This window comes from Hypanus sabinus, chromosome 1, assembly GCF_030144855.1.
Source record: "Hypanus sabinus isolate sHypSab1 chromosome 1, sHypSab1.hap1, whole genome shotgun sequence".
In the NCBI taxonomy this organism is placed as follows: domain Eukaryota; kingdom Metazoa; phylum Chordata; class Chondrichthyes; order Myliobatiformes; family Dasyatidae; genus Hypanus; species Hypanus sabinus.
In genome coordinates, this window is record NC_082706.1 from 213,999,448 (window position 1) to 214,023,518 (window position 24,071).

The window sequence follows — 24,071 nt, forward strand, 5'->3', positions numbered from 1 at the left end:
ATGCTGCACTTCTTGAAGGCCTTCACAATGCACTCGGCCTTCATTTCCTCCCACGATTGCACTACCCACTTGCAAACTGTAGCTAGAGATGCAGCCCTCATATTTCTCACTGGAGTGAACCATGTCCAGACATTATCCATTCGTTCCACTGTCGGCGCATGAATTCTCTGAATAGTTTGTTTAAACTCACATCTAGTGGCTGGAGCACAGACATCAAACCACCGAGGATGACTGCCATGTCCGTATTTTCAATGCTGCTTTTGTCTCACCTGACAAGTGAGCTTTGAACATGTCTCAGACAAGTAGTGACTTTTCCTTCCTGAAATCTTAGGGACATTGACACCACACCTCTTCAACCCACTTCAGCCATCCAGCTGCATCCTTGAACATAAACAACACTCCACGGGAATTTTTCTTTCTTTAGGAATGTTTTCCTATTAAAAATCACCATCGGTGATAGTTTAGTCCCAACAGCCATACACATTAACACAACAGTAAAATGTTGCTTCTTGTGTCCAGTTGTTTTGACAAGGACTGTTTTCTCCCCCTCTGATTAACAGTGCAGTTGCCAGCAAAATCAAAAAACAATGGCGACTCATCCATGTTACCAATCAGTGAGAGCGGGCAAGAATGAGCCTTTTGATGCTTGATTACAAACGACTGGAAGGTCGTAATCTTATTCTCAAGGTCACTCGACAACTTCTGAGCAATCTTTGTTTTTTGTCTCAACACGTCTATTCATAAATCGGGTGCACCAACTTCGCGTAGCTTTGAAATTTTCACTGACTTCTGTTTTTTGGCCCATTTCAATGCTTGAACTCAAATCATTTCTCTGGTAACAATGTATCCAGATGATCACTGGTGATTCACCCACTCTAAAACTTTTTCTTCCAGTTCTGGCCACTGTCATGTTTTCCCACAGTTTGCACATTTTGTCTTTGGCATTTCCCTCAGCGTGTCCTCTGCCTTTCTCCACTCTCACTTGTTTCTCGTTTACACTAAACTTCTTTGCAGCTGCAAAATTATTCATTCCTTTAGCAAAATCAACAACCTTCCACTTGAAGCCATCATCATATCATATTCATTTTAATCTTTTGTACATGGTGGTCTCAAACTCAATACTGAGTACACGTACTGATCCCGCCACCCCGTATTATGTTTTAACGAGATTACGATGGGCACTAAATGGTTTCATGGGGGTTACATTTCAGAGCATTCTTTACCATTGGGAAACTAATCCAAAACTCCCCTCCGATTTATTTATTAAGAATTCACTTATAACGCTCTACAATGTGTAGGCCTATCTTCTTAGCAGGTACTTGTTCACAAAATTTCCAGGTTCCGGATCCAGCAAAGCTGAGTACCAGCATGTGAGATCTTGTGATCTTTTCTAGTTAAATCAAAAACCTTTACAAAAGGGGTTGGCTTATAGAGGCAAGATGAAAAAGTCACTTTTTTAACCTTGGAAAGTGGTGGGGGGGGGGGGGGGGGAGAAGAGGGGTGGTCAGCTTATACACTGGGTCGGCTTATACACCAGAATTTACGCATTGATAAACACTCTTCTTCTACTTTAGAGTAAGTTCAGCTTGTAAAGCTTACGGGGTTCCCTGGGGGTCAGATTTAAAGGACCACCCCATTTTAAGTTGGATTCAGAGTGCTCCAAGACAAATAGCGTCATATATCCATGATAAATTAAACTCACAGAAATATATGCCCACCTCAGGAATGAAAGCCTGGGATTGGGACATATCTGAATTGGGACAAGACTTAGACTGATAATGCGATTTGGGATAATGCTGCCAGTGCTTTGAAAAACCCAAATCATTAGCATATACACTTGAAATGTTGTCATAGAGCATATCTAACACCGAAAATTAGACATCAAATGGGACTGGTTCCTGACCCATATTGCTCATTTTGCCCCCACAGAACCGTTGGCTCTTTTACACATGTTGTATGGGAATGTCCAGGGGTTTTTGGTTTGTGGGAGAAGGTTATCAGTACTCTTACAGAATTAACGGGGGTACAATTACCAATGGACCCCACTGTACATCTTCCAAATGATGGCTCCCACCTTTCCCTTACAGAAAAAGCACGCAAAATCTGGTTGGCAGGCCTGACTGCAGCTAAGAAGATTGTACAGTGGTCCAATCTTGGAAACCTCCTCACAATATTTCAAGTACTCATGGGCTTCGGAGCTTTTTGGACATTTCTTGCTTGGAATTATCATCAGCCAGAATAAATGATGCATGACCAAACAATCTTAATGTGGATAAATTTGTTACCCAACTTAAAAGATCTTCTGTTAAATTAGGAATGCTCTATCTGTGTATGCTCTACTATTTGGTTGGTTGGGGGGGGGAGGGGAGGAGAGAGGGGATGGGGATGAGAATTGGGGGTTGGTTGGGTAAAACAGTCAAAACGTAATCGGCAACTGGTTGTATTGAATGCAATTTGTTGGTGTTGCAATAAAAATTACTGCTAAAAAAAGTTCAGTTGGTCGACATTCAAGGTAAGATAGTAAACAGGACTTCATTGGAGAAGTAGTAGTTGATGGCTGCCTCTGTCTGCTGGCCTGTAACTAGTGGGGTTCCGCAGAGACCATTGATGGGTCCGTTGCTGTTTGTCATCTGTATCGAGGATCTGGATGATAATGTGGTTAACTAGATCAGCAAATTTGCAGATGACACCAAGATTGGAGGTGTAGTGGATAGTGAGGAAGGCTAATATGACTTGCAGCACTACACGACATTGCACTTTCATAGGAACAGCAAGGGTACATCTTACACAGTGTATGGTAGGGCACTAAGGAGTGTGGCACAACAAAAGGATCTGGGAATACAGGTCCGTAATTCATAGAAAGTGGTGTCATAGGTTGACAGGGTCATAATGAAAGCCTTTGGTACAATGGCCTACATAAATCAATGTATTGAGTACAGGAGAAGGGATGTTATGTTAAAGTTGCACAAGATATTAGTGAGATCCAATTTGGAGTATTCTGTGCAGTTTTTGTCATCTATCTACAGGAAAGATGTAAAATAAGGTATAAAGAGTACATACAAAATTATCAAGGCCATTGCCAGATGTGGATGACCTGAATTATATGGAAAGATTGAATAGGTTAGAACTTCATTCCTTGAAGCATAGAAGATGAGGGAGATTTGATAGAGGTAAACAAAATCATGAGGGGTAAAGATAGGATAAATGCAAGGAGGCTTTTTCCACTGAGATTGAATAGGACAACAACTGGAGGACCTGGGCTAAGTGTGAAAGGTGAAAACTGTGCAGGGAACATGAATGGAAAATTCTGCACTCAAAGTGAATGAGAGTGTGCAATGACTTGCCAGCACAAGTGTAGCAAGTGATCTCAATTTCAATGTCAGAAGTTTGGATAGGTACTTGGATGACAGCATATGGAGTGCTATAGCCCAACTGCAGGTGGATTGGAGTAGGCAGTTTAACTAGTTTGGTGAAGATTAGATGGGCTGAAGGGACTGTTTCTGTGCTATAGTTTTCTATGACTAATACACATCCCCGCGGGTCTGCTGCTTTGCTGTACTCTTCTGTGATTATGACTCCAAAAGATTTTCTCCTTTATTATAGTGGACATGTTTGGGAGATCAATAGCAGTATTGTGGGAGTGCGCACGGGAGAGGGAAAACAAAGTGAAACCCATCAAACCTGTGCACCCTTCCCTGTTTCCTGACAAGTATCCTGTTTACATTTTCCTGAAAGCCACTTTAACACAATCCCTAGTAATGTCATTAGTATTGCAAGTCCCAATCTGACTCACCCAAGTAACAAATTACTGAGATATTACATGGTTACTTCAGCAGTCAGCAAGTCAACTTACCATCCTTGCTCACTTTTGAATTTGTAAGCAGCACCCAGGATATGGCCTAATGCTCCCCCTGCTTTGAAATCCAGAAAGCATTTTGCCTATATTTGGGAAAGAGAAACAAAACTTCAATGCTGGCTATATATAGTTCTTGAAACCATTTAGCTTATATTAGAAACACATTTGAAATTGGAAATAAGCATCCATCAACAAGATTTATGCCTTTATTTATGAAAGACATAAAAAGTCATGAAAAGTCCTTGGCAATTAGGATTAATGCGAATCCCAAGGTATTCTATACACCAATCAAGAGTAAGAAGATAACCAAGGAGAGGGTGGGACCACTCATGACTAAAGGAGGAAACATTTGCTTGGATGCAGAGAATGTGAATGAGCCACTTAATGAGTACTTTGTTTCAGTACTTACTAAGGAAAAGGATATGGAGGAACAAACAATGCTAACATTACAAATACAGTAGTGCATTTAGAGGTCAAGGAGGAGGACGTGTAGGGCCTCCTAATGAATATCAAAGTGGATATCCAGAGGGTCAGATGGGATATACACCACGCTGTTGAAGGAAGCAAGAGACAAGATGCACAAAAAACTGGAGGAACTCAGCAGGCCAGGCTGCATTTATGAAAAAATGTACAGTTAAAATAGATACCTCTGGATTGAAGGGCATACCTTACACTGAGTGTACTTGGACTTTTCTCTTTGGAGCGACTGAGGATGAGAGGTGACCTGATAGAAGTCTATAAGATGATGAGGGGCTTTGTTGTGTGGATAGCCAGAGGCTTTTTCCCAGGACTGAAATGGTTACCACAAGACACAGGTTTAAGATGTTTGGGAGTAGGTACAGAGGAGATGTCAGAGGTAAGTTTTTTTACTCAGAGAGTGGTGAGTGCGAGGAATGGGCTGCCGGCAACCGTGGCGGAGGTGGATATGATAGGGTCTTTTAAGAGGCTTTTAGATAGGTACATGATGCTTAATAAAATAGAGGGCTATAGGCAAGACCAGTAATTTCTAAGGTAGGAACCTGTTCGGCACAAGTTTGTGGGCTGAAGGGCCTGTATTGTGCTGTAGGATTTCTATGTTTTTTTTCTTCTCGACTAGATTTTCAACAACCTTTGTACACCAAGGTTCCTGTACCCTACCATTCTTTCTTTGTCTCATTGGAACATACCCACACAGAGCACCATGTAAATATCCCCTTAACATTTGCAATATTTCTGCCGTACATTTCCCTGAGAACATCTGCTCCCAATTTATGCTTCCAAATTCTTGCCTTTTAATATTTAGTAATATTTTCACTTACTCCAATTAAGTACTTTCCTAACTTGTCTGTTCATATCCCTCTCCAATGCTATGGTAAAGGAGATAGAATTGTGATCACTATTTCCAAAATGCTCTCCCACTGAGAGATCCGACATTTGACCAGGTTTGTTTCCCAATACCAGATTACATACAGCTCTACTCTTGTAGGCTTATCTACATATTGTGTCAGGAAACCTTCCTGAACACATCTAACAAACTCTACCACATCTAAACCACTTGCTCCAGGGAGAGGCCAATCAATATTGGGGAAATTAAAATCTCCCGCCACAACAACCATGTTATTTCCAGAATCTGTCTCCCTATCTGCTCCTCAATGTCCCTGTTACTATTGTTACGAATGTGGAGCAACTCTGAGGGGCTGAAGGGTGCAAAGTCGCCCCCCGCTTTTTCAGAATCGCAGGATCGCTATTATTTCGGGTCTGTGACCCAGGAAATGAGAGAGGTACACATCATGTCAATAATGAGAGAGAGAGACGCAGAATACACAAGATTTGGAATGTCTCCTGACATAAGCGGAACGGAACCACTGATTACTGCTATTGTCTCTTGGAGAAGGAATTGTGTATTCAGTACTGTACTATTCATTGAAACCCCTCAGGGGACAGCCAGAGTGGTCTGGTTGAGGGATTGCATCATCCCAACCTGACTGACATCTGAGACCCCGTGAGTGAGGATAAAAGAGGGGTCTGGGGAACACCCCTTTAGACACACCAGGAGAAACGCTAGAAATCCAGTGACAGCGTTTTATAGCGAAAGCCAGTGGGAGCTCGTGTGTGTCCTCCCTTGCCTGGGTGGCGGGCTCATCACGGAAGAATGGTTTAGCTAAAGGAGAGGTCATACTTGAATGGCCATGACAACGAGACACCTGACGGATCAAAATCATAAAGGAAAGTCGGCAAGTTTTTCTCTATCTCTCTCTCTCTCTCCAACAATTGCAACACAGCGATAAACAAACGACAGCAGCCTGTGTGAACTGAAGCGAACTTCATATTTCCATCGGACAATTCATTATCCCCTAGGCAACGATAGAGCTTATTTCTTATTGATTATTATTATACCCGCACTTTTAGGTTTAGTATTGACGACATATATTATCTGTATATTTGCATTGATATTATTTGTGTATTTTTACTAATAAATACTGTTAAAAATAGTATCACCAGACTCCAACGGACATCTCTATCTTTGCTGGTAAGTAACCCAGTTATGGGGTTCGTAACAATTTGGGGCCTCGTCTCGAGATCTGATACCAAATTGGAGGGCCAGTAAATCAGGCTTTTAAGTCCAAACTTGGATCTGGTTGCGCGGGTAACCAGACGGGAAACCAGCAAAGATGGACGTAGGTGAATTTATAAAAAACCCGACTCTGGAGGCGCTAGAGGCTGCCACAAAGTGGGACTTGATAAATATTGCGAAGGGACTAAATCCCGCAGAGGTGAGGTTGCCAATGAAAAAGTGGGAGGTGCGGAGGGCCATAACTCAGTATTATATTGAGAAGAATGTGTTTTCGGCTGAGGTATTGGAAAATATCCCTGAAAAGGTACCAGCTAGTGGGACGGTTCAGTTAGAGTTGGAAAAATTGAGGCTGGACGTGGAACAGAGGAAGAGGGAGCATGAAATTAAGTTAAAACAGCTGGAAGCAGCTGAAAAGGAGAAGGAAAGAGTTGAAAACCAGAGGGAGAAGGAGAAACAGAGGAAACATGAGCTGGACATGGAAAAGTTAAGGCAAGAGCAAAGAGCTCAAGGGCCAGACCGAGAGGAGAGGTTTAATGTTAGTAGGGAGTTTAGGTTAGTACCTCCATTCGAGGAGACGGATGTTGATAGTTATTTCTTGCATTTTGAAAAGGTGGCAGTGAGTCAGAAGTGGCCCAGAGATCAGTGGGTGGCGTTGTTACAAAGTGTGTTAAAAGGGAAGGCACTACGGACATATGCGGCGTTGTCTGTGGAAGAGGAGGAGTATGAGAATTACGAGGAAGTAAAGCAGGCCATTCTTCGGGCCTACGAATTGGTACCTGAGGCCTAAAGACAAAAGTTCAGAAATTTAAAGAAAGTGTGGAATCAGACGTATACAGAGATTGCCTATGAGAAGGGTGTGCTCTTGGATCGTTGCTGTGCAGCAGAAATGGTGGAAGAGGATTTTCGGTGTTTAAGGGAGTTAATTCTGATTGAGGAATTTAAAGGTTGTGTTTTGGATGATATCCGGATGTATTTGAACGAGAAGCCAAATAAGTCCATATCCGAATTTGCCAGGTTCGCAGATGAATATGCCCTAACCCACAAGACAAAGTTTTCCTCGAATAAGAGTTACCAGAAAGACCGTGGGAACGGTAGAGAAAGCCCGCCGGCTGAGGCAGAGATTCAGCCGGGAGCTAGTGGTAAAAATAAGGAGGAAGAAAGGCAAGACAGCAGGAGGGGTCCTGGCTTGGCCTGTTTTAATTGTGGAAAGGTGGGTCATATTGCATCTAAGTGCTTTGCTCCGAGGAAGGAGACAGGAAAAGGGAAAGCAGCAGTCCCTACAGGATGTATTGTGTTGATCAGTAAATCGACGAGAAAGCCCCAGGTAGATAGAATACGAGAGGGGCGTGAGAATTTATTTCAGAAGAGACCGTGTCTGTGAAAGAGGGAGAAACACCAGTTCCAGTGCGGATCTGGAGAGACACTGGAGCTGAGCAGTCATTGATTCGCAGTAAGGTACTAAATTTTGGTCCCAAGACTGGAGAGGTAGCTTTGAGAGGCACAGGAAAAGGGACAGAAGCTGTGCCTTTGCATAGGATTATTATAACTTGTGAGCTGGTATCTGGACCAGTTGAAATAGGGGTGCGATCAGAATTTCTGAGAGCTGGCATAGACGTCCTTCTGGGTTACGATTTAGCCGGGGGTGAGGCTTGGTCAGCCATGACGCTGACGAGCCAGTCTGTAAGTGTTGAGGACCCGCCCCCAGATTCCAAGATCTATCCCGCATGCGCGATCACTCGCAGCATGTCGAGAAAGACAGCTGAGAAAGAGACCAGTTTAATTCAGGCCAGTATCGATTTGGCTGAGACGTTTTTACCGACCTTGTACCAAGAGGGGTTAGAGGGTGGTAAAACGGAGAATAGGGAGGTGAAAGAGAGTAAAAGAGAGGAGGTAGACCTACCAAGAGGTAATTTATAGAGGCACGGAGTAAAAATGAGAAACAGATAAGGCTGTTAGAGGGTCCAGGGTTGGACATGGATGATCTGTCTGGCTTGACAAAACTGATTGAAGAAGTTGAAAATTTTAAAGGTGTTCCCGATAATGAAATGAGGGCAGTCCTAGATGAAAAGGATGCCATTACCTTGAAGAGGTCTGCTGGGTTAGCAGATGAGGCTGTTTCAGCCCGCAGGGTTGAGTTTATTCTGGAAGGGAGTTGCCCAGAGAGTAACTGGGAGGATCAGGGGAACTTAGAATTTGAAAAGGGGATGGGTATTGAAAGCCTGAAAGAGGCAGATGTCCCGTTTGAGTGTGTTCAAGATGTGGATGCACGTGGTACTGAACCTAGTAATGAAACTCAGGAAAAGTCTGAGGTATTTGATTCAGTTAAAAAGGAATGCAGTCCTTTTGGGTCAGATGGACTTGGTTCAGTGAAGAAAGGGTTAACCTTGGTACTAGTGGGAAGTGAGAATTCCCAGTTGTTTGTGTTCGAAGGTGTGTTAAAAGTTAGTGAGGAGATAAGAGGTGGTGATGTGGATATTATTATTGAAGGGAAAGGGAAAAGTGTAGTTCCTAAATTGAATAAAGAAAATTTAAAGTCTGGATTGGTGTCAGAAGCAGTAACCAGGCTGATGGGACAATGGCTTGTTAACATGGTGCCTGCGAACCAATTACAATTTGATTTGGAATGTAAAGGTGCCCCACGCGCTAATGTTATTCAAGGGTGTGCTGTGAAGAGGCAGAATTTGAAATGTTGTTTGGACAAAGAGGGATCGCTTGCAGATATTAAACTGACAACTAATAGAATGAAGGGTCCTGAAGATAAAACTAACGACTTTGCTTAAAGAATTGTGTGGACATTCAGAAAATGGGCTACGTTTGGAAAACATTGTTGATAAAATAACTCCTATGAAAGGAGCATGCAAGAGCCTATTCCACACTGGTACGCAAGCTAACCACGTGGGAGTTAACTGGAAAAGGGGCGAGGGTTGACGGGATGCCACTTTAATTAACAGGATCCGGTCTTAAGGGATTTCGACAAAGCATGTAAATAATAAAGACAACACCATGGACTGTTAAGTTTGAAAGTAAAATAAAGATTAGAATTTGCATGAACTTTTGTAATATACACAAAAGCTAAGATCACAACTCTTTAGTTTTGTTTTGCTGAAGGAATAAAAATAGGTGGTTATTAAACTGGAGTCTGATGCTACAAGAATTTATTAAGGTACAAGATATTAAGATATTAAAGGAAGTGACAATGTCATTGCTAACTGTTTAGATGCTGAATTGAATGTATAACTATTACTCTGTAGTGAAAAAACTCTTTTGTATTGTGTTAGATTCTGAAATTCTGTAAGACTCTGTAGTAGGTAATTTTTACCTGTGGTAAAAATCCTTAGAAGGATGGGGGTGTTATGAATGTGGAGCAACTCTGAGGGGCCGAAGGGTGCAAAGTTGCCCCCTCCTTTTTGAGAATCGCAGGATCGCTATTATTGTGGGTCTGAGACCCAGGAAATGAGAGAGGTACACATCATGTCAATAATGAGAGAGAGAGACGCAGAATACACAAGATTTGGAATGTCTCCTGACATAAGCGGAACGGAACCACTGATTACTGCTATTGTCTCTTGGAGAAGGAATTGTGTATTCAGTACTGTACTATTCATTGAAACCCCTCAGGGGACAGCCAGAGTGGTCTGGTTGAGGGATTGCATCATCCCAACCTGACTGACATCTGAGACCCCGTGAGTGAGGATAAAAGAGGGGTCTGGGGAACACCCCTTTAGACACACCAGGAGAAACGCTAGAAATCCAGTGACAGCATTTTATAGCAAAAGCCGGTGGGAGCTCGAGTGTGTCCTCCCTTGCCTGGGTGGCGGGCTCATCACGGAAGAATGGTTTAGCTAAAGGAGAGGTCACACTTGAACGGCCACGACAACGAGACAGATGACAGATCGAAATCATAAAGGAAAGTCGGCAAGTTTTTCTCTATCGCTCTCTCTCTCTCCCCCCAACAATTGCAACACAGCGATAAACAAACGACGGCAGCCTGTGTGAACTGAAGCGAACTTTATACTTCCATCGGACAATTCATTATCCCCTAGACAACGATAGAGCTTATTTCTTATTGATTATTATTATACCCGCACTTTTAGGTTTAGTATTGACGACGTATATTATCTGTATATTTGCATTGATATTATTTGTGTATTTTTACTAATAAATACTGTTAAAAATAGTATCATCAGACTCCAACGGACGCCTCTATCTTTGCTGGTAAGTAACCCAGTTACGGGGTTCGTAACACTATTAGGTGGTCTATAAGAAACACCCAGTAGAGTTATTGCATTTCAATGTCTGCTTGCACTGCACTATTTCTGTAACTGTAGTACTTTATTCTGCACTTCCATTTTCCTTGTAGTACCTCAATGCACAGATGCAACAAAGTAATTTGTGCGGATGGCATGCAAGACAAAATCTTTTCTCTGTACATCTGTACACATGGCAATAACAACAGACTAATTCACATCTACTAATATCCTTCTCAATGACTTGGTCACCTTCGGATTTGATTCATCCTGTAATTTTCTGCCAAGCCACTTGTTTCATCTTCCACGAGTCTAAGCTCAAAAATTCTCACCTCACATCTTAACTAAAGCCCTTTTCATCCAAAGCAACACACAAAATGCTGGAGGAACTAAACAAGTCAGGCAGAGGCAGCATCTATGGAAATGAATAGACAATTAATGCTTCACGCTGTGATCCTTCACCAGGACTGGAAAGGAAGGGGGAAAGACACCAGAATAAAAATGGGAGGGGGGGGGGGAAGAGAAGTAGGACAGCTAGAAGGCAATATGAAGTTTGGTGGGTAGAAAAAGTAAAGGGCTGTAGAGGAAGGAATCTGATAGGAGAGGAGAGTGGACCACAGGAGAAATTCAAGGAGGAGAGGTCGGGTGGGGGGGGGGGGGGGGGGGGTGGTTTATAGTAAGAAGAGATAAAACTGACTATCTTTAAGTTATTTCTGCCCGAGTCTCCAGGTCTCTGTTCCCCTAAAGCTCTGGACACTTCCCTCTTTACAATTTTTCTTTAATTATTGATCTACAACATGGATCGGGCCCTTCTGGTCCTTCAAGCCACACTACCCAGTAACCCCCAATTTAACACATGCCCAATCATGGCACAATTTATAAATACCAATTAACCTACTAACCAGTAGGAATGTGGGAAGAAACCAGAGCACCCAGAGAAAACCACAGGGTGGATGTACAGACTCCCAAAAGATTACCTCTAAATTGAACTCCCAACTCCACCACCCCAAGCTATAACAATATCATGTTAACACTATCATGGCACCCAATTTTTGATTTCTTAATCAGCAAGCTTTCAAGCTTTGGTATTACGTCTGAACTTCACTCCTTTTCATTGCTTTCAATATTGTTCCTCATATAAATAGCATCCCCCTACACAACTACTTCATGTGGTGCTGCCTAAATTTATGACTGTTAAACACTTGCCAATGAAGCTTCCACCACACCACCATAATTTAACTTTTCTACACAACCATTGTCAAAGACAGAATGCAAGGTGAAGTGATAAATTTGAGCACAACTTGTAGTACAGTCTGACTGGTTTCCCTGAGTATCAATAACCTAGAGCGCTTTGAGAGTTGAAGCAGAATGAACTACTTACTGGTAATTTCGTTAATGCAGGATTGTTGACATGTTTGCCAAATGCATCTTCCTGGAACTGGAGAAGCTGAACCACAAGACTAGCCAATGTTTTGTTCGAAGGTGAATCCGCTTGTACAAACTAAAAAAATCATTAAAGATTAAAGATTAGCTTTGTAAAATGTACACTGAAACATCGTGAAATACACTGGTAGCAGTAACTACCAACACAGGCCAAGGATGTACTGGAGGCAATCTGCAAGTGTCACCATTGTTCCGGCACTAATATAGCAGGCCCACAACTTGCCAACCCTAACCCATATGCCCTTAGAATGTGTGAGGAAAGCAGAGCACCTGGAAAAAATCAATGTAGTCACAAGAAGTTTGTACATTGAACAAACGCCAATGGACAGCAACAGGTATCAAACCCCTGAGCACCAGCACTGCAGAGCTTTATGCTAACCACTAAGCAACCATGCCACCCAAAGCACAAAAGAAGCAGTTATCAAAACAAGATTTACACGCATGCTTAGCAAAGTTCATTAACAAACATGAAGACTTTCCATATCATACTAGAATCTTTTTCTCTCATTTATTATATCCAATGAGGGGCTGTTTTAGATTTCAACAAATACAATCAACTGAATTATTGAAATTACATCTTCATATTATACCTCCCTGATTAGAAAATTCTTACACATATTCTTTCATTTGCCAACAAGTAATCCATCCACAATTGCTTTTTAAAATAACATTTCTCTTTCCTGGCTCTTCTCAATTTGTCTACTACCTCTGCAACAATTGACTACATCCATGCTCATATCAATGCAACTGCCCTGGCCTATTTCGAGCATTTGAAACTCAACGACAGCCAGCACCTGAAAAAAGAGCAGAAGAATTACTACTTCGGCCACCTTGAACCATAAATACTGCCTGATTTGCCGACTTTCCGACTTTCCAGTATTTTCGTGTTTTATTGCTCCGTATCAAGTCAAGTCAAGTCAACTTTTATTGTCATTTCGACCATAACTGCTGATACAGTGAATAGTAAAAATGAGACAACGTTTTTCAGGACCATGGTGTTACATGACACAGTACAAAAACTAGACTGAACTACGTAAAAAAACAACACAGAGAAAGCTACACTAGACTACAGACCTACACTGGGCCGCATAAAGTGCAGGCATTACAATAAATAATAAACAGGACAGTAGGGCAAGGTGTCAGTCCAGGCTTCAGGTATTGAGGAGTCTGATAGCTCGGGGGAAGAAACTGTTACATAGTCTGGTCATGAGAGCCCGAATGCTTCGGAGCCTTTTCCCAGATGGCAGGTGGGAGAAGAGATTATATGAGGGATGCATGGGGTCCTTTATAATGCTGTTTCCTTTGCAGATGCAGCATGTAGTGTAAATGTCCATGATGGCAGGAAGAGAGACCCCAGTGATCTTCTCAGCTGACCTCACTATCTGCAGCAGGGTCTTGCAATCCGAGTTGGTGCAATTTCTGAACCAGGCAGTGATACAGCTGCTCAGGATGCTCTCAATACAACCCCTGTAGAATGTGATGAGGATGGGGGGGTGGGAGATGGACTTTCCTCAGCCTTCGCAAAAAGTAGAGACTGCTGGGCTTTCTTTGCTATGGAGCTGGTGTTGAGGGACCAGGTGAGATTCTCCGTCAGGTGAACACCAAGAAATTTGGTGCTCTTTACGATCTCTACTGAGGAGCCGTCGATGTTCAGCAGGGAGTGGTGAATGAAGGATGTGAAGAGGCAAGGGTTAAGATAATGTCTAAGCAAGGATAGTTTACCAATAGTGTGCAATCAGCCCAGGCAAGAAAAGTCTTTGAAGACCACAGCTGCTATGTGTACAGCAGAGGACCAGAGCTATTTGCATAGAATCAAGGAGGGAAACGAAGGATTCTGGGATGACACTTACAATTGGTCAGTTACTTTACTAATTCTGAAGTATTATTTGCCTTTAATGTGGAAATTCTATTGGCCATGAATACCTGTGTCACTACACTGTGACTGATGATTGATATGCAAATAAGGAATTTGAATATACAGAAGGTTACCAGTATCTAAGCGTCAATTCTGCACAAAAAAGGCATTTGTTCAAACTTCAGAACAGTGTGCTGACAGGAGTCATGTTGTTCTTCTTTTGCACAAAGTTCAAAACATATTTATTAGCAAAGTATGTATGCAGCCTTGTTATTCATCTTGCAGTCATAAAACAACTAACAGCCATAGAACCTGTTAAAAGAAAATCCCCACACAAAACCATCAGACTTGTGAAAGAACAAATCACACAAACATAAACAGCAAACAAAGGACAGATCATTAGGCATCAAATCACAGTCCCCAAAAGCCTCAAGTCATCTAGGTAATTGCCAGATCATCCACTTTGAAAGAAATAATAGAGGCACAGATTATCATTTAAACGGTGAAAGATTGCAGCATACTGTTGTGGAGAAGGACCTGGGAGTGCTTGCTCATGAATAACAAAAAGTTGGCTTGCAGGTACAAGAAGTTATTGAGAAGGGGGGAAGCAGCCTGGTCCAGGGAAGTGCCTAGTGCGGGGGTCGGCAACCTGCGGCTCCCGAGCCATTTGTGGCTCTTTCACCTCTGTGCTGCGGCTCCCTGTGGCTTTGGGAAATAATTGGTCAGTATTTAATTAAAATGTATTTTATGTTAGTTTGTTAGCTTTTGAAATGTAATTCTAAATTTGAAGATTATGGTGATCTTGTACAATCTAAGTGTGGCGACACATTTCCTGGCACATCCGAAACGGCTCACAATTAGCCAGCATTCCGGCTAAGGGAGATAGCCTACGAGGGTTTGTGAGTACGCGTCTTTTGCAGCATCTGCGTCCATGGGGGCTGGGTTGAGGGAGGCTTAAAAGCAAGGCTGTTTAGTTCGAATAAAGTTATTCGACTGCAGTTTACTGACTGCGTGAGCACACCGCTACAACGTGTTTTTATCGCTATTAATATACGTCACCACTGCCAATACCTGACACCCGCCAGTGCGCGATTTCTTTAATTTTTCGATCCAAGGTAAGCCAACTATGGAGAATTCTAAAAAAAGAAAAGTGACTGAAGAAAACAGAACGTTTAATGATACGTGGACAGATTCATTTGCTTTCACTGTTGACGAGACTGGTTTACCGGTATGCTTAATATGCAATGAGAAACTAGCAAACAACAAAAAGTCAAATGTTGCAAAGCATTTCTAGAATAAACATGCAGCCTTTGCTCAAAAATATCCGGATGGAGATGAGAGAAAAAAAGCCGTTTCGGAACTGATGCGGAAGGTTGATCTGAGCAAAAATCATTTCCAGAAATGGATGAAGTCTGGAAAATCAACGACATACGCCAGTTATATTGCCGCTCAGGAAATAGTCAGGCACGGGAAGCAGTTTACAGATGGTGAATATATAAAAGAATCTTTCATTAAGATTTCAGAACATCTATTCACGGACTTTAAAAACAAGAGTGAAATTGTGCAGAAAATCAGGGATATGCCCCTCTCTGCAAAGACTGTCAAAGACAGAACCATAAAAATGGCAGAAGACATCACAAGACAGCAAATTAAAGACATCAATTCAGCTGTGGCCTACTCGATTGCCTGTGATGAGTCTAAAGACAAAGGTGATATTGAACAAATAGCGTTGTTCTGCCGGTATGTAAACTCTGCCGGGCCACAGGAAGAACTGATTGAGTTGATACCTCTAAAAGACCAAACACGGGGGGAGGACATCTGTGAGGCTGTCTTGAATTGTTTAAGAGCCAAAGGAATAAAGACCACCCATCTGGTGTCAGTAGCTACAGACGGGGCACCGAATATGACGGGAACGCACAAGGGATTTGTGGCTTTACTGCAGAAGTCGCTGGACAGAAAGCTGCTGACTTTTCACTGCATCTTGCACCAAGAGGCACTGTGCGCTCAAACATTTCCTCCGGAATGCACAGAAGTAATGGATGTTGTCATTCAGATTGTCAATAAGATAATGGCAAAAAGTTTAAATCACCGTCAATTCCGTTTGTTACTGGACGAGATGGAAAGCGCATATTCTGATCTCCTGCTGCACAACAAAGTCCGGTGGCTGTCCAAAGGGGAGGTGCTGAAATGCTTTGTCGCGTGTCTGGAAGAAGTGAAAACTTTCCTGGGCAGCAAAGGGCTCACCTTTCCTGAGCTGGAACAGCCAGAGTGGCTGGAAAAGCTACACTTCATGGTAGACATGACAGCGCACCTGAACACGCTGAACACAGCTCTTCAGGGGAAAGGACGCACAGCCCTGCACATGTTGGAGGATGTTTTGGCATTTGAACGCAAGTTGACAGTGCTTGCCAGAGATTTACAGAAAGGCACTTTGTCTCACTTCTCCAATTTGAGAGAGTTCAAACAAGGTCACGACATGATAATTTCGGAGTATTTACATTCTGCAATCATCGCAATGCAAACATCGTTTGGGAAACGCTTCTGTGAGTTCAGAGAGGAAAAAAACACATTATCCTTCCCGGTCACTCCCTTAAGCATCGATCCTTCCCTACTGAATACGACTGCATTGGCAGGTGTGAGTCAACCTGATCTTGAGATGGAACTGGCCGACATAGCCGACAAAGACATATGGGTGTCCAAGTTTAGACGCTTGACAGCAGACCTTGAAGATGTTGCCCGTCAGAAGGCCGTTCTTGCTCAGAATCACAAATGGAGTGATATTGAAAATCTTCCAAAACCGGACAAACTTGTGTTCGAAACATGGAATGCTATGCCCGACATTTATGTAAACATGAAAAAGTATGCGCTTGGAGTCCTGTCGATCTTTGGATCCACATATGTATGTGAGCAGGTGTTCTCCAACATGAACTTTATTAAAAACAAACATCGCGCACGCCTCACAGATGACAGCTTGCGATCCTGTGTAAAGATGAAGGTGACGTCATACAGCCCTGATGTGCAGACGCTGTGCGCTGAGGTCCAGGAGCAGAAATCCCATTAACCAAGTATGATAAATATTTTAATTGCCTATTATTTTATGTATATTCATATTTTTTCATTGTTCAGTGAAATAGTCCTTTTATTTTTCAGGCTGACAGCTGGCTGATGTTATTTTTGGTTTGCTGCTGGCGGAAAATTTAAGTTCGGCGTTTTTCATAAATACAAGAAGGACTCAAATAGACATTGAGTATTTTACTTAAAAGTAACTTTCAACCCAACGTCTTTTTTTCGGAGTTCAAAATGTTTTTGTTGCATGCAGAAATGTAATTTCGTTTTCTCTGCAGGAGTTCATCAATTTCATAAATGCAACAAATTATAGTTTGTTTATACATAGCATAAAGGCAAAAAAAAAGTTGTATGCAGTGTTATTTCATTTTAAATGTCAAACGGGTTTTGAGGCTCCCAGTGTTTTCTTTTCTGTGGGAAACGGGTCCAAGTGGCTCTTTCAGTGGTAAAGGTTGCTGACCCCTGGCCTAGTGTGAAAAGTGCTGGTCTTTGGCTGGAGATTCTGGCAGTTTTGGCAGTTGGATAGTGCAATCAAGAATTGATTAGCAGTTGATTGGCAATCAAGATTTGAATAGCTCAGACTCAGCAGAAAACAGCTGATTGGACAATCGAGGTCAGGTGAACTTGCAGCTTGCAAAGCTCAAGCAAATAAAAAGAGGGAGAGCTCTAGCGAAGCAGCCTGTCGGGAAGTGGCCTGGTCTGAAAAGTGCTAGTCTTTGGCTTGAGTGTCTTCGGTGAGGAGACTACGCCAGGCACAATTGCAAAGGATGAAGACATGATGGCTAAGCTGATTCAGGGTGCTACGTGCATGATGTGGGAGGTCAGCGACACTGATGGTGCCCCTGGCTGCTACAGCTGTAGAAAATGTGTCCAGATTCAGCTTCTGAAGGAGCATGTTGCAGCACTGAAGAAAGAACTGGATGACCTCAGGTTTATCTGTGAAAATGAGGATTTTCTGGACAGGACCTACAGTGAGGTTGTTACACTGAGGATACTGGGAGAAAGGGGGCAATGATGAGGAAGGAAAGGATGCTTGAAATACAGGAGACCCCAGGGGATGTACTTCTCGTAAACATGTTCACCTTCTTGGAAGCTGTCAGGACAGAAGATACTGCCAGTCTGAGAGGCAGACAGGCCTCCGAGCCGAAAATTGGTGCAGAAGCAGAGCCGAGGAGTCAGACATCAGGAAGAGCCGTGGTAGTAGGGGACTCCATAGTAAGAGGTACGGAAAGGGGTTTCTGCGGCAACAGGGAAGATTTAAGGATGGTGTGTTGCCTCCCTGGTGCTAGGATCCAGGACATCACAGACCAATTGCAGGGAATCCTCAAGGATGAAGGTGGAAAGCCGGAAGTGGTAGTGCACGATGGCACAAATGACATCGGGAAGAAGAGGAAGGACATTCTGCAGCAGGACTTCAGAGAACTTGGAAGAAGGCTGAAAAGCAGGACTTCAAGGGTGGTTATCTCTGGTTTGCTTCCAATTCCTCGTGCTGGAGAGGGCAGGAACAGGGAGATAATGGATCTAAATGTGTGACTGAGGAACTGGTGCAGGAAGCAAGGATTTACATTCTTGGACCACTTGGATCTGTTTTGGGGTAGGGATGAATTGTACAAAAGGGACGGGTTGCACCTTAATAGGCGGGGGACCAGCATTCTGGCAGACAGGTTTGCTACTCCAACATGGATGTGTTTAAACTAAGTAGTGGGGGGGGAGGGGATGAACTGGAAACATAAGGATGGAGTTAAAGGGAAAGTGAAAATAAGTTTAAAAGGACAACAGAAACAATGGAGTAGAAAGCTCAAGAAGAGATCATACAGTATGGCCAAGTGAAATAGGAATTGATACGAAAGGAGAGGGGAGTACCGAATTAGAAGTATTATATATGAATGCATAAAGTATAAGGAATAAAGTAGATTAGCTTGAGGCTCAGTTGGAAATTGGCAAGAACGACTATGTGGGAATAAATGAGACATGGCTTCAAGCGGACAGGACCTGAGAAATGAATATTCAAGGATATGCGTCTTATCGAAAGGACAGACTGACTGGCAGAGGGGGTGAGGTGGCTCTGTTGGTGAGGAATGATATTCAGTCCCTTGCGAGGGGGGCATAGAATCTGGGGATGTAGAATCAGTATGGATAGAACTGAGAAATTCTAAGGGTAGAAAGACCCTAATGGGAGTTATCTACAGGCCCCCAAACAGCAGTCTGGATGTAGGGTGTAAGTTGAATGAAGAGTTAAAATTGGCATGTTGCAGAGGTAATGATACAGTTGTCATGGGGGATTTCAACATGCAGGTAGACTGGGAGAGTCAGAATGGTACTGGACCCCAAGAAAGGGAGTTTGTGGAGTGCCTCTGAGATGGATTCTTAGATCAGCTTGTACTGGAGCCTACCAGGGAGAAGGCAATTCTAGATTCAGTGTTGTGCAATGAACCAGATTTGATCAGGGACCTCGAGGTAAAGGAACCATTGGGAGGTAGTGCCCATAATGTTTTAACCTGCAATTAGAAAAGGAGAAGGGAAAATCGGATGTGTCAGTATTACAGTTGAACAAAGGGAACTATAGAGCTATGAGGGAGGAGCTGGCCAAAGTTCAATGGAACAATACCCTAGCAGGGACGACAGTGGAACAACAATGGCAGGTATTTCTGGGAATAATGCAGATGGTGCAGGATCAGTTCATTCCAAAGAGGAAGAAAGATCCTAAGCGGAGTAAGGGGCTGCTGTGGCTGACGAGGGAAGTAAAGGGCAGTATAAAAATAAGAGAACTAGTATAACATAGCAAAGATGAGCAGGAAGCCAGAGGACTGGGAAGCTTTTAAAGAGCAACAGAAGATAACTAAAAAGGCAATACGCCAAGAAAAAATGAGGTACGAAGGTAAACTAGCCAAGAATATAAAGGAGGATAGTAAAAGCTTCTTTAGGTATGTGAATAGCAAAAAAAGTAGTTAAGACCAAAATTGGGCCATTGAAGACAGAAACGGGTGAATTTATTATGGGGAACAAGGAAATGGCAGATGAGTTGAACAGGTACTTTGGATCTGTCTTCACTAGGGAAGACACTATCTCCCAGATGTAATAGTGGCCAAAGGAACTAGGGTAAAGGATGAACTGAAGGAAATTTATATTAGGCAAGAAACAGTGTTGGATAGACTGAGTCTGAAGGCTACTAAGTCCCTGGGACCTGATGGTCTGCATCCCAGGGTACTTAAAGAGGTGGCTCTAGAAATCATGGACGTATTGGTAATCATTTTCCAATGTTCTATAGATTCAGGAACAGTTCCTGCTGATTGGAGGGTGGCTAATGTTGTCCCACTTTTTCAAGAAAGGAGGGAGAGAGAAAACAGGGAATTATAGACCAGTTAGCCTGACATCAGTGGTTGGAAAGATACTGGAGTCAATTGTAAAAGAGGAAATTATGACACATTTGGATAGCAGTAGAAGGATCAGTCCAAGTCAGCATGGATTTATGAAGGGAAAATCATGCTTGACTAATCTTCTGGAGTTTTTTGAGGATGTAACTATGAAAATGGACAAGGGAGAGCCAGTGGATGTAGTGTACCTGGACTTCCAGAAAGCTTTTGATAGTCCCACATAGGAGATTAGTGAGCAAAATTAGGGCACATGGCATTGGGGGCAGAGTACTGACATGTATTGAAAATTGGCTGGCTGACAGGGAACAAAGTTGTGATTAACGGGTCCCTTTCGGAATGACAAGCTGTGACCAGTGGGGTACCGCAAGGTTCGGTGCTGGGACCGCAGCTGTTTACAACATACGTTAATGATTTAGATGAAGGGATTAAAAGTAACATTAGGGCAAATTTGCTGATGACACAAAGCTGGGTGGCAGTGTGAAATGTCAGGAGGATGTTATGAGAATGCAGGGTGACTTGGACAGGTTGGGTGAGTGGGCAAATGTATGGCAGATGCAGTTTAATGTGGATAAATGTGAGGTTATCCACTTTGGCGGCAAGAACAGGAAGGCAGATTACTATCTAAATGGAGTCATGTTAGGAAAAGGGGAAGTACAAGAAGATCTTGGTGTTCTTGTTCATCAGTCAATGAAAGCAAGCACGCAGGTACAGCAGGCAGTGAAGAAAGCTAATGGCATGCTGGCTTTAATAACAAGAGGAATTGAGTATAGGAGTGAAGAGGTCCTTCTGCAGCTGTACAGGGCACTGGTGAGACCCCACCTGGAGTATTGTGTGCAGCTTTGGTCTCCAAATTTGAGGAAGGACCTTCTTGCTATTAAGGGAGTGCAGCATAGGTTCACAAGGTTAATTCCAGGAATGGCGGGACTATCATATGTTGAAAGATTGGAGCAACTGGGCTTGTATACACTGGAATTTAGAAGGATGAGAGGAGATCTGATTGAAACATAAGATTATTAAGGGATTGGACACACTGGAGGCAGGAAGCATGTTCCTGCCGATGGGTGAGTCCAGAACTAGAGGCCACAGTTTAAGAATAAGGAGTAGGCCATTTAGAACAGAGATGCGGAAAAACTTTTTCACCCAGTAAGTGCTGGATATGTGGAATGATCTGCCCCAGAAGGCAGTGGAGGCCAAGTCTCTGGATGCATTCAAGAGAGTTAGATAGAGCTGTTATAGATAGCGGGGTCAAGGGATATGGGGAGAGGGCAGGAACGGGGTACTGATTGTGTATGATCAGCCATGATCACAGTGAATGGCGGTGCTGGCTAGAAGGGCCAAATGGCTTACTCCTGCACCTACTGTCTATTATCTATTGTCTAAGGCAAATGGAATGTTAGCCTTCATTGCTAGAGAAATTGAATTCAAGAGCAGGGAGGATATGTTGCAACTACAGACAGCCCTCCTTATCCGCAGGGGATTGGTTTCAGGACCCCTCGCTGATACCAACATTCGCGGATGCTTAAGTCCCTTATTCAACCTGTCTCAATGCGGTGGATCTTGGGACCCAGCGGAACCCCAGACCTTATTTAACCTCAGTGCGGTGGACATTAGGACTGAATACGCAGTGTTCAGAATACTGAATATGTCAGAGCTCTGAATACGCAGTGTTTCTGTTCACGAAAGTGGAAATAATAAAGCGATTGGAAAGAGGTAAAACTCCATCGGTCCCTGGAAAAGCAATAGGCTATAGTCGGTCAACGATCAGAACAATTTTAAAGGATGAGAAAGGCTCTGCCCTGACGAAAGCTACAATTATTAAGCAACGCAGTGGTTTAATTATTGGGTTTTGGGATTTTGATCCTCCACATCAACCCGGCATGGTGAAGAGCACACTCAGGAGCGATCTGTCCCAAGTCCCGAGAACTTCCGTTCCCAAGCCCAATGCTGAAACATACGTTCTTAAGTGTTTTATATGCATAGAAAGGTAAAATATATACTAAGACAAACGTTTGACTAACTGACGCTAAATAATACCGGATGCACCTGTTCTGACTTACTTAGTAAGAACTTCCAATTTTTTTCGATCCCAATCGACGATAACCCACGGACATCCTCCCGTATACTTTACTTATAGTACCTAATACAGAGATGATTTAATCTAATGTAAATGCTATGTAAAATGGTTGTTATACTGCATTGTTTAGGGAATAATGGCAAGGATAAAGGTCTGTGCATGCTCAAACAACAAGTGCTGAAAGAGTACTTCCGGGTTTTCGCGATTCGCAGTTGGTTGAATTCGCGCATGCAGAATCTGCGGATAAGGAGAGCCGACTGTATACAGGGTCCTGGTGAGGCCACACCTGGAGTACTGTGTGCAGTTCTGGTCTCCATACTTAAGGAAGGATATACTGGCCTTGGAGGCAGTACAGAGGAGGTTCACCAAGTTGATTCCAGAGTTGAAAGGGTTAACCTATGTGGAGAGATTGAGTTGCCTGGGACTCTGAAGTTCAGAAGAATGAGAGGGGATCTTATAGAAACATACAAAATTTTGAAAGGGGTAGATAAGATAGAAGTAGGAAAGTTGTTTCCATTGGTAGGTGAGACTAGAAATAGGGGACATTGCCTCAAGATTCAGGGGAGAAGATTTAGGATGGAGATGGAGAAACTTTTGCCCAGAGAGTAGTGAATCTGTAGAATTCTGTGCCCAAGGAAGCAGTTGAGGCCTCTTCACTATATTTAAGAAGCAGTTAGATATGTTTTTACATAATAAGGGAATTGAGGGTGATGGGGGGAAAAGGCAGTTAGATGGAGCTGAGTTTACAGCCAGATCAGCCATGACCTTATTGAATGGCGGGGCAGGCTCAATGGGCTGGATGGCCAACTCCTGCTCCTATTTCTTGCGTTCTTATGCAGGCGACTGTAGTTGGTCCAGCAGCCGACAGCTGCAGCCACTGAGTCGATCAGTTCAGTGCTCCATCGATGCTGCAGGTCACAGCCACAGATCCTCTCCTGCTCCAAAACACCTTAATCAAATCTCTCAAATAATAAAGTGCATTTAGGACTGAGGACGTTAAACATCAAACCAGAGACGAAAGTGAGTCCGTGTCCACGAGTTGCTGAGGAGATCAAACCAAGCAGCATAGGTCCCAAAACGCCTGCACTTTCTGCTGGCGGCAGCAAGAGGGATACGAGTCAAACTCAGGAAGACGGCACCGAACACCGTTCGCTTTCTGCTCTCATCGTTGTAGATTTTCATCTTGCTCAATGCTTCATTTGGCATGGAGTAATGCAGCTGACGACAGGTTCGCATTCCACCCTCACAGCCACCCCCACGGTCAGCCAGGAGATCTCAGAAGCACCAGATTTCTCAGATAGCCAAAAAAATTACGTTTGTAAGAGGGAATTAAGTGAGCTTTCTTCCTTAACCTTGAGTTGTGGGTAAATCTACAATGCTATCTACACTGTTACGGAAAGTGGTCTAGGATTTTGACCTAGTGAAGAATGGCAATGTATTCCCAGGCAAGGATGGTGTGTGGCTTGGAAGGTAACTGCCCTTGTCATTCTGGTTGTTTATTGTGGTTGCAAAGTGCTGACTGAGCAGTAGTACAGCACAGTACCAGCCCTTCAGCCACGACAGTTTACCAACATTTTCAAAAGAATCAAAGAATGCATGTCT

The 24,071-nt window shown here is 43.1% G+C and overlaps 1 protein-coding gene across 4 annotated transcripts in view; it reads right to left on the reverse strand.

Annotated features, from left to right (window-relative positions):
* smarcc1a (SWI/SNF related, matrix associated, actin dependent regulator of chromatin, subfamily c, member 1a) overlaps positions 1 to 24,071 on the reverse strand; it is a 282,864-nt gene that overhangs the window by 252,550 nt on the left and 6,243 nt on the right. For all 4 annotated transcript variants that reach the window (XM_059985324.1, XM_059985310.1, XM_059985330.1 and 1 more), the window contains exons 2-3: positions 12,039 to 12,158; positions 3,854 to 3,939 (exon numbers count right to left, since the gene is read on the reverse strand). In XM_059985324.1, the coding sequence (XP_059841307.1) occupies positions 3,854 to 3,939; positions 12,039 to 12,158 (206 nt within the window). The remainder of the gene's footprint in view (positions 1 to 3,853; positions 3,940 to 12,038; positions 12,159 to 24,071) is intronic.